Genomic DNA, 11,362 nt, shown 5'->3' on the forward strand with positions numbered 1-11,362 from the left:
TCTAAGACGAGCTTTTGAATGCAGTATAACAGCATATAAGAATGAACTGCAACTATTCAGCTCGTCTTTTCCACTTTCTGATTATTTACTTTCAGTTGGCCACCTTAGTTATTGTTTAGTCTGATGATCTCTTGTTCTACCAATTCCCAGGCCAGCCAATGCTTACCATTCTCATAGGTTCCGTTGGACATATGTGCTGCTGATGCCTTGAAGACACCTTAAAGATACAAGGTATCTGAATCTTTCTCCTCCCTTGTAACTGTTCAATTACTAGGTAAAGTAGGATATTATTGATTTTAGTTATTGAATATACTTTGATGAGTACTGTAACTACAATGAAAATCTGAAGCAATTCCATTCATTTCTAGATGAGGTCATGTTACAACACTTGCAGTGAAAAGCTTTGCATTCAACCTATAAATACACATTTTAACAATATCATAAAAATAAAAATGAGTAACTCAATTTATTTATGCTATACATTTATTTCTGTCATCTCTTAACATTTTCTCCCCAGAAAAAACTTTGATGAACAATTTGAAGTTTGATCTCCTCTGCTTTTTATCTGGCACCAATGGACAAGTCAATCTAATCCAATCTCCCCATGAACAATGGTGCAAGAGATGCTGACGTCCTTAACATTTCCTTCCAACCTTGCACTTGAGCGTGCCAGAGAAGCGTGTGAGCCTTGTAACAAATGTTCCAGGCTTTGCTTTGATCATATCTAGTCTACTGAATGGTTTGTTCTTCAGTGGAGCACCAGATTGAACAAACAAGGCTCCATTCATCAATAGATCTCCTTCCGATCTCCATGTCCATTGCATCCACTCAGACTGTGGGGCATAGTCCCTATGAGTCACCTACAAAAAAACCCATCAAACCAAACAACCCTTTATGTCAATCTGTAGCTCTTGATCTCTAACTTTCAAGTGGAAATGTAACTTACCAGTTTGAGGTGGGGCTCGTCGGGAGCGATGAATCGGTTGCCCTGGCTGATAATGGTTGGATGTTTGCTACCACCTATGGCATACATTCTCCAGTGAGTGTAGTCATTGTTCACAACATGGAAGAAACCCCATCTACATCTTGGCATTCTCTGTATTAGTCCCTGACCAAAATGGTTGAACGCAACTGTGACTTGCATTATTTTATCTTCTTCATACGAGTCACTTGCACCCAACAACATAACCTGCACAAAAATCCTCATTTACACTTACATATGAATGATGATATACTATATACATATATATATATATATATGTATATATACGAATCAATGTGATGTTGGAGGATGAGTTGGTTACATCATTATGATGAGTGAAATGGCTGTTTGAAATGGTGATGCCAGTGGATCCAGCGACTGCATCGATGAGTCCATCCTGACATTTTGACATGGAAACATGGTCAATCCAAACATTGCTCGAACCAAATATTGTAATCCCATCTCCCTCGCTGAATGTTCTGAGCCCCATATGGTCTACAGAGTCCCTAATCATCCCACCTTCTCTCGAAACAACATGGTGAATCTTAAGGTTATGAATAATCACATTGCAGACAAATTGAATTGTAAGGCCAGCCCCATAAGCAATCTGAACATTAGCTCCGCGACCATCGATGGTCTTATCGCTTTCAATGATCAATTCCTTGGACAACTTGATGACCATGCTACGCTCAAATATGATCCACAACGGCTGCTTCTGGATCACAGCGTGGCGTAAAGTTCCTGGTTTCGGGTTCATGACATTGTCGTCTGAGCAATCGGTTACTATATAGTACCTACCGCGCAAGCCACCGGTGGTTTTGCGGCCAAAACCAAGCACACACCTGGCTAGCCTCTTGCGGTCATTCGCCCAGTTCTTCCTGCACCTCCAGCACCTGTCAATTGGGTTGGTTGCCCTGCATGGTCCTTTGTATTTCCTCACATGCATAAGGTTTCTTCTAGTCGTACTGTTGGATGACGAATCCGTTTGCCTAACATGGATCGACATTATGAACATATCGTATATCATATCATACCGTATCATATAACATGTAAGAGTGAAAAAAACATGAAAAAAATGGATTGAGGAATCACTTGTTAACTTCGAAATTGAAGTCAAAGGTGACAGATTCCGGGTCAGGTTGGTAGGCGTCGAGGGCGTTCTTCTTAGCCTTATCGGCTCTTTCCTTCCAAACCTCATCGAACTCAGCAATGTTAGCCAAAAGGGTTGGAACGAGAGTTGCAAACGAGAAGAAGAATATCAGTCTGAGCTTAGCCAACTCCATTTTTTTTCCTTCCTTTTTCCAGAACTCAGTTGAATTCTGAATGTTAGTTGTAATGAATACAGTTTAGCTAGGGTTGAACCCTGTATGTAGTGGGTTCAGACCCAATTACACAGATAAAAAGGTGAAAGAATGATGGAAAGGAAGGTAATTAAGAAGCTAAAACTATCCGCATTTCCTGGTACGCCTTAGTTTTCATTAATAGAATGAAAGAGGTTGTGTGGTGTGCTTGAATAAGGTTAGGCTGTAAGAGATTTCACTAATATTAGTAAGCATAGAAAGAGGGCTACCACGCTCTTATAACCCTTGTTAGTTTGTGTCTAAGAAAGAGTCAAAGAAATGGTCTCTTAGGTAGAAACCACCATGAATTCTGTTTTAAGCAGCTGCTTCTTTTTTTTTCCCTTTTTTTGGGTATATATATAGTTATTTCTCCAGTCACAACATTGGAGCACCTACAATAACATACTATATTGAAAAAAGTGCCTTCTTTGTTGCAGTGTCATTTCAATTATGATGTTTCTTTTTGTTAGGGGTGTTAAAATATCGTAAAAATCAAATCGATTGATTGATCGATTATTTTCAAAAAAATTATCGATAATCAACTGATTAATCGGTTAAAATTCATGTCAAAAAATTATAAAAAAAATCCATTCATAACCGACTATTTACACCCTGAATTCGTGCTGCTTCAAATTTAGTTATTGATTTCTAAAGCGAACTCAATTTCATGCCCGAATAATGCTTGAGATCCCCAAAAAGTGATCCCCAAAAGATTCTTATTTAATATGAAGTGTTGGATGTGAAGTGAGCCCTGCATGTGTGTTTCTAATCAATGGCTATTTTAATGTCACATAGATTTGGAGGATTTTTGAGGGTCAAATTTTGGAGTTCTCTAACATTATCCTTTCATGCCCACTAATCATGCAAAAGTACAAAACCCTAGCTCTCCCATGACCAAAAACGAAAGGGAAAGTGGTTTGGGCTTTGCCAAACCAGGCCCAATAGTAATCCTAGCCCTAGCTGCCTTGCGCAAAACCCCAGTTTGAAGCTCCAGAATTGCATTTCACCGCTCGCTCGCTCTCTTCGTGCTCTGACTAGGTTGTTTGGATCTACGTTCTTGCCAGTATTCATGGCGAAGGGTCCCGGTCTCTACTCTGACATCGGCAAGAAAGCCAGGGGTTTGTCCCTCTCTTTCGTTCTGAATTCCTAGATGTAGACGAAATTGAGTGGTTGATTGGTTGTACTGATATTTGGACTTTGTTTTTGTGTGATAGATCTTCTCTACAAGGACTACCAGACTGACCACAAGTTCACTCTCACCACCTACTCTCCCACTGGAGTTGTAAGTTTTTCTACTTTCGGATTCGTTCTTGCTAGATCTTTGTCCTTTTTTCATTCTAGGGTTTATCTGGATTTCTGTCTGTATTTTAATGTGTTTTTTTTTGTTTATGTTTGGATACTGGTAATGCAATTGCGTGCAAGGGATGTGTCTAACTATTGCAGTCTTCTAACCGCGATTCTAGGGTTTTCTTTCATTTGATTTCATGCAAGTTTATTACAATTTGTGGCTGCGGTAGTTTACTAGCTTTCATCTTCATCAGTCTTTATCCCAAAAATTTGTGGTGGCTACATGATTTAATCCTATTGAATCTATAACCTTTCTTACCATTTCAAGTCATGTCTTTTTTTTTTTTCGATTCTCTCTTGGCTTCCCACAATTATTAATGTTATGAATACCATTACTACAATGTTTTCAGCCACGGACTAAGCCTGGTTTGTCTCTGGGAATTTATGATTAGAGTTCCATCTTATTGGTTTTGAGACTTTGAGCCACATTTAAGCCTTTTTATGGACGGGTTGACCTACCCCCGACCCCCCCAAAAAAAAACCCAACTCATCAAAATCACTAAAGAAAAACCCAACATGGGTCCTGTTTTTCATTACTGCAGGTTATAACTTCATCAGGAGTAAAGAAAGGAGAGCTGTTTGTTGCTGACGTCAATACCCAGCTAAAGAACAAGAATGTAACCACTGATATTAAAGTGGACACAAACTCCAATGTGAGTGACTTATATCTTCCTACTCGTTTGCATCATATTTTTCCTCTTTATGTATCTTCTATACATAAAACTTGATAGTGCGTTGATTCATGTAGTCATTTACTCATTTATTAATATTTCTTTTTGCTCGCACACCACACAACTTCATATTCCACGTCTTAAAGATGTCAGTCACCATTATGCTATTTAATGGAACTTGATAGTTGTTTGTTGGCATACTTTTAGTTTTAGTATATTGGTTTTGCAACCTAATGGTTGTTGATAGCCGTAGGTTCAAACTATAGAGACCTCTGTGACATGCAGGAGGATAAGATTACACATGTTCATATTTCCTAAACCTTACATTCGTTGCCTTCAATGGCACAGTGATAACTGCTCCATTGCTTCCCCAGGCATGTCAGTTTTAGACCATAAATTTACGTCTTTAAATGTCGGGTAATGCTATGAGCATCTACCTTTATAGAAACCGCCACCTATGTGGCAGTTGGTGTGACTTTTTATACACAGATTTATTTTCTTTTATGAGGATCGGTTTGGTGTTGGAGCACACTTATGAACTATAGTAGTTTCCTGAATTATCTACACTGTTTTTGTGTTGTAGGCATTCAAGACAGTATTTTTATGAAACATGCATGCTTGTGATCCCATAAATTCATTACCACGTCACTTTCTGACTGAGTTTTTCTTTGGTTCATGTGTACAAGGAATTGTAGTGATTAAAAAACATTTCAAGCTTAGTACCAATACTGAATTCCCTGCCGTAGACATGTACACGTCATTTGATATGAATGGGTTGTTTGATTTGGTTTCATTTTAACCTCTCTCCACTTTGCAGTACATTGTTAGGAATTGTAAATGTTATAATCATCAGAAGTAGAAGCATGCTTCGTGGATTATCTTTAAGTGATGCCCTAGGATGTGTCTTTTCCTTTTGGGCTTCATTTTTTTATTTATTTGCCTCTAAATGAGAGCTTCAACAGTGTTCTTTGTATCCTTTTTTGTCCTTTAATTTTCTTTTCTGACTTTGATCGTTATATTTTGTATCTACGTGGTTGTCAGTTGCTTACAACCATCACAGTTGATGAACCTGCTCCTGGGCTGAAGACAATTTTTTCTTTTAGAGTTCCGGATCAAAGGTCAGGAAAGGTAAGCAATTTAATATAAGGTTTCAAACTTGATTGATCTGGGTTAGTTTTTAACAATTGCATTCCTTATGAGATGGAGATAAGGATGATGATCATCTTTTTGCTTGAAAATTTTCATTTGCTCCCAAAAAAGCAATTGTGAAGGTCTTCTGATTGTCCATGATTTTATGACAGGTGGAACTTCAATACCTGCATGACTACGCGGGGATAAGCTCGAGCATTGGGTTGACAGCAAACCCTGTAGTTAACTTCTCTGGTGTAATTGGTACTAATGTTGTTGGACTTGGTACTGATCTCTCATTTGACACCAAAACTGGCGATTTCATCAAATGCAATACTGGTTTGAGCTTTTCAAATGAAGATCTGATTGCTTCGTTGACTCTGTGAGTGGTTACTTTTCTTCTTTTGATGATCCTGGAATCTTTGTTCAGTTAACGCATATACATATGTGTGTATATGTGCTCGTGCATGTGTGGTCTCTGAAGTACATGTAAACGTCTTCTTCTTTTTTGTTGAACAGGCATATATTTTCTTCTTGATGGAGTCCCTCTGCTTCTATCATATTTTTGACGTGTCATCATCATCATTATTTCTTCGAATTTCTGTGTCTCAACTCTGCTGCGAATATTAGTGCAGTATGTGATTGAAAATATTGACTAATTTATGCACTTCTCTCGTTTTAAATATCTTGTTGGTGATTGGGAGAGGTATTTCACACGGTCACACCTTATCCACAATGACTTTGATTGGCTCTTTTCCTTTTTAATTTTCTAATTCTAGAAAGCATAATGGTTTTAAAATAATATAGCTTATGTATAGTGACTGAAAATTTTTGCTCATTGGTTTCAAGCTTTAGACTCTTGTCTTCTTTACTGAAACCTCTTGCTTATGGAGTGTTCAGTTCCATGCTGAGTGTTTAAATGATGAATGTTTCTTGTTGAACACTCCATAAGCAAGAGGCTTAAGTGTAAGTTGATGGCTTGAGTGCTGATTGTTCTGGATAAATTGATGGAAGTTTCCCCAGCTTATCAAATGATTTGTAAATGTGATACAGGAATGACAAGGGTGACTCAATTAATGCCTCCTACTACCATATTGTGAACCCATTGACTAGCACGGCTGTTGGTGCTGAGATTTCCCATAGCTTCTCAACCAACGAGAATACTATCACTCTTGGCACTCAACATGCTTTGGATCCATTGACCACTGTGAAGGCACGTGTTAACAATTTTGGCAAGGCAAGTGCTCTCATCCAGCATGAATGGCGTCCAAAATCACTCGTCACTTTATCTGGAGAGGTAGACACAAAAGCTATTGAGAAGAGTGCCAAAGTTGGATTGGCTCTGGCTCTTAAGCCATGAGTTTTTAGTAATATTGGCGAAGAGCTGTATGGGAGGGCTTGTGATCGCAATGTGTTTTTCTATTCAACTTTCTTATCCTGATGTTGGGATTTACCTTTTGGACAGGTAGATGGTACTTCGAAATATTTCTATTTTTAGTGGTTTTTGGCACTGTAAAAATAAAATTTTCTGGGGGGGATACACTTGTGTGCCTTTTTAGCTCCCCCCATGATCTCTAGTCACCTCTTAAACTGAGGTTGAACACGGTATTTTGAGAGCTCGACTTGAGGATTTTGTTCCAGTTTCTTATGGCAATTTTGTCATTTTCATTTTGTTAAAACTCATCTGTGAATGAAGTTTTTCATAAATTTCTTTGAAGGCGATGGTGTTGTGTACTCTCTCAGATTTGATCTAGCTCATCGTTATGAGATTTGTGTTTGGTGTTTAATGGTGGCGGGTATTGATAGAGTATGTGCTTGGAGAAAACACCCGGGATTACAGCCCTGACCCGTTTATGCACCATTTGGGATTACTCGAGTGTGGAAATTAGATGCGAGATCAAAACGTACTTTTCTGCATATTACAGTGAGATAGGAGGTTGGTGGCATGAGAAAGGAGATTTTTTTTTTAAAAGGCACTGTAGCAAACAATGCTGTGTTTTCGAGGGGAAATTCTCTCTAGATTGTGGATGGGACCATTGTTATTAATCAGCAGAGCAGTATCTTGGCCAGCATAATTTCCATTCATGGCTGTTCCCAATTGCAAAACTGGTTCTACATAAAAACTATAGGTTTGGATTAACAGGGTTCTGTTGAAACCTTCACTGGTTCATAGAATCAAAACTATAGGATTGGATTTACGTTATAGGTTGTTAATAGTGTGATTTGCATCAAATTCCCTTGCAAGCTGAGCACAGATGTTACAATTTGGCAAATACTTTGCCCTCCAAAGCAAATGACAAAAGGAGTAGCATTGCCCTTTCTCTAGATTAGAGGGTATGGGAGAGAGATCTAATCGCACACAATTAAGGAACTTCCTTCCAAACTATTAATATCTGCTATTCAAACCATTACTATGTAAACTAACTAGTTCATAATAAGGAACATATTAGTAGAGTTGTAAATTTATTGATTTGCTAAGAAACACCAAACATAAAACTATAGAACTAACATCCAACATGCTAGTCCGTCTAAGGCTTCATTATATTATACTACTGATCATGACCATGACTGCCCTGAAGGAGTCCATCCCGGATCTGCGAGGCAACATCCTTCACTGCTCCAGGGCCATGAGGGATGAAAACAGAAGTGGCCTTTGAGGACGCACCAATCTCTTTCATGGTGTCAAAGTATTGTGTCACCAGAACCATATCCATGACATCCTTGGAAGTTGTACCAGGAACATTCTCAGAGAAGGCAAGCACACTATCCCTCAACCCATCAACAATGGCCTGGCGCTGACGTGCAATGCCAAGCCCTGAGAGGTACTTCGACTCTGCCTCTCCTTCAGCTCGTTTGATCTGCAATATTTTCTCTGCTTCAGCCTTCTCATTTGCCGCGAGCCTCATTCTAGCAGCTGTCGCAAAAATGCAGGAAAAAATAAGGGATGGGAAAAAAATAACTTGAGCAAAGTTTTTCCCCAAGCCATCAAAAGAAAAAAGGAGTTCTAAAAGTAAATCAACTCACTTAATGATCATAAACGCATACTAACATTTTTCTGGTGGAAACCAGCCCGATAAAAGGTGACTTTTGCATGAAAGTACATGGCAGTAGAATGTTAATTATAGTTCAACCAAATATACTCGCAATAATACAGGCCTGAGCCGTAAAGTCTATGTGAGAAACACAAGTTGTCCATTGTCTCAAAAGACCAAGATTGATTGTTAAATGTAATTGTATAAAAGTCTGCCCATGCGTCAGAACATATTATTATGATAAACAAAATCCTGAAAGGTCTCCATTACTGAACATAAGCAAATAATAACTTGCACCATTAATTCATACTTGACACTTATGATGGGGATGTCTAATGTTACCTGCATTTATCTCATTCATGGCCCTCTTCACATGAACATCAGGTTCTATATCCACAATAAGAGTCTGCACTATTTCATATCCATACGCAGACATAGCCTATTACAGAAGAACATAAATGGTTTAAGATGTAAGTTCGAAGCAACAAATGAATCAGATCCTCCCACTCATAGACCTTTCCAGACGGTAAAAAAGCAATGTTACCTTTTCAAGCTCTTCTTCAACAGCTTTTGCAATGTCATTCTTCTGTTCAAAGGCAGCATCCAAGTTCAACTTAGGTAGACTTGCCCTGATGACTAAAGAAATGCAAGTGTTAGCAATTTAACAAGAAAATTCCTCAGTCTCTACAATCATTAATAAATCTACTTTGTCCTAGAGCCATGAGTACCATCAAAAACATAAGCTTGGATTTGCCCTTTGGTGTTAGTGAGCCTATAGAAGGCATCAACTGCCTTGTCTGCCAAAGCACGATATTGAACAGATGCAACCACAGTGACGAAAACATTATCCTGAATTGACAGAATTAACAACCTCATTAATGGAGAACAATAAATCAGAATAACTATCCATATCCATAAAAAAAATTAATGTCTAGCTTTTATTTTCTTTCTTTCCCCTATATAATATTTTTCACGGTATGTAAAATCTTGAGACTGGCCAATTGGTACAATATCATTTAACCGAAAGATCACAGTAAACTCAAACCTTAGTTTTTGTTTCACATCGAACATCAAGTTGTTGAACTCTCAGCGATAGGGTACCAGCTAATTGGTACCCAAAACACCATGGCAAGCAGTGGCAACCAGGCTCCAGCGTCCCACTGAACTTACCAAATTGTTCGCTGACACAAACTTTCGACTGCTCCACCTGAACACATCCAAGAGCTTGACCCATATTTTAATTCTTCTGCAGGATAATCAATAACACTCTTCAATAAGAAAATAATGAGAAATTAGCCAAAGCAGCCTCTATAATTACTACACCTGTAACAAGTCCTTTCAGAAATTTATTTTTTTCATGATTTATATCCTGATCAAGAAGAATTACACAAAGAGATGAAGAGTAGAGTCCATAAGTACGCTGTTCAAGTAAAAATTTTCCCCAGATGCAGTTGAATTTATTAAGCAATGACTTAACACTAATCCCATGCGCGGATATGCGCCTCTAAGGGCTTGCCCGTTTGAGATATTCAGGGGTGTTGGGTTGGAAGGTATTCGTCCCCGAACACCTTCCAACCCTTGACTGTTTCAGGCGTTCGGGACTGTTGGAACAAAACCTTTCTACATCCCAGAACAAAGGTTATATTTAAAAATCTGAACACCTCCCAACACTCCCCAACACCCTACCAACCCAACACCTCCCAACCAACACCCCTGAACACCTCAAACGGGTAAGCCCAATAACAAAAGATGATTACTTGAACAGCCTGTGTTCAGCAATGTAAAATCTAAGCAGGAAAACCAAGGTTCTAGCTTTTTTTTTTAGAAGTAAAAATCATGTACTCTCATAAAACTACAGAAATACTGAAAAAAAAAAAACAAGGCTTCTCGTTTGCAGAGGGCGATTTTCCCCACACAGAAGTTAGCATATCATACCAGAAAATGGAACGAGAAAAAAGATGGTCGTAAAACAACAAAGGAAGAAGATTTCAGAACAAATCAAATTTTAACCCAAACTTCAATTCTTGGAAAACTAAAAAAAATCATATTTTTATATTCTTGACAAAAAAAATCATCTTTTTATATTCTCGACCTCTGTTTCTCAGCAACCAAACAACAGAGAACCTCGATCAAGGAGACATGAAATCAACGACGTTCAAAATCTTATTCCCGTTAAAATAGTACAAAAGTTTTGTCCTTTCCAACAAAATATAACCCCAAACGAATTGTTAATTTCAAAACACCATTAACGTGCTCTGCAAACAATTCAGTAAAAAGAGTTCATAAAAAAATGAAACCACAACGCCCAAAAATAGACAAACAAAAATCCTTAAAAATTAACTAAAAAAACACGGTCGATTGTTCTCGGAAGTGGCCGTCTCCAGTTTTCCCACGGTTTCTCGTCAACCAAGCAGAGAATCAAACAACAAAGACAATAATAATAATAATAATAATAATAATAATAAACATCAGTACCGATAATAGCCGGAGAGTACAGACTAAATACCGCAGAGGGGTTTTGCCCTTTTTTTTGGGTTGCACGAAACAATGAGAGCACTGACATATATATACGCACGGCACAGCACAGCACAACACAGAAGCTTCCTCTGTCTTATTGGTTCGAGGGTTTGTAATATGATAAAAAGACGAAATTGCCTTTCATTGTTGTTATCGTAGGCTAATGACATAAAATAGGTTGCTTTGGGCATAAAATTTTGACGGTAACATATATGTTGGTAGTATATATCTTGTCTGAAATGTTGATAACATAAAACCGTTGAAAATATAGTGACAAATTATGTACAATGATATTATGTATTTAAGTTTGATGATGTGGATGATGAGGTATTTCAGGGGAACCAA

General features: G+C 38.1%; 3 protein-coding genes across 3 annotated transcripts; 1 reads left to right on the forward strand and 2 right to left on the reverse strand.

Moving 5' to 3' along the window:
• Positions 1-519: 519 nt before the first annotated feature.
• Positions 520-2,553, reverse strand: LOC119995807 (pectate lyase-like). The gene is made up of 4 exons (XM_038842251.1): positions 2,075-2,553; positions 1,305-1,971; positions 947-1,189; positions 520-860 (listed from the first exon to the last, which is right to left on the reverse strand). The coding sequence occupies exons 1-4, from the start codon at positions 2,263-2,265 to the stop codon at positions 636-638; spliced, it is 1,326 nt and encodes a 441-aa protein (XP_038698179.1). The 5' UTR covers positions 2,266-2,553; the 3' UTR covers positions 520-635.
• Positions 2,554-3,280: 727 nt separating this feature from the next.
• LOC119997996 (mitochondrial outer membrane protein porin of 34 kDa) lies at positions 3,281-7,190 on the forward strand. The gene is made up of 6 exons (XM_038845256.1): positions 3,281-3,440; positions 3,537-3,604; positions 4,212-4,322; positions 5,382-5,468; positions 5,642-5,850; positions 6,522-7,190. Exons 1-6 carry the CDS (start codon positions 3,392-3,394, stop codon positions 6,826-6,828), a joined length of 831 nt encoding a protein of 276 aa, XP_038701184.1. The 5' UTR covers positions 3,281-3,391; the 3' UTR covers positions 6,829-7,190.
• A 628-nt stretch (positions 7,191-7,818) lies between these two features.
• On the reverse strand, positions 7,819-11,087 carry LOC119996341 (hypersensitive-induced response protein-like protein 2). Its single transcript, XM_038842928.1, has 6 exons — positions 10,976-11,087; positions 9,546-9,746; positions 9,229-9,349; positions 9,045-9,136; positions 8,843-8,939; positions 7,819-8,382 (listed from the first exon to the last, which is right to left on the reverse strand). The coding sequence occupies exons 2-6, from the start codon at positions 9,732-9,734 to the stop codon at positions 8,018-8,020; spliced, it is 864 nt and encodes a 287-aa protein (XP_038698856.1). The 5' UTR covers positions 9,735-9,746; positions 10,976-11,087; the 3' UTR covers positions 7,819-8,017.
• Positions 11,088-11,362: the final 275 nt, after the last annotated feature.

The sequence above is a fragment of the Tripterygium wilfordii genome, chromosome 4 (assembly GCF_013401445.1).
Source record: "Tripterygium wilfordii isolate XIE 37 chromosome 4, ASM1340144v1, whole genome shotgun sequence".
Lineage (NCBI taxonomy): Eukaryota > Viridiplantae > Streptophyta > Magnoliopsida > Celastrales > Celastraceae > Tripterygium > Tripterygium wilfordii.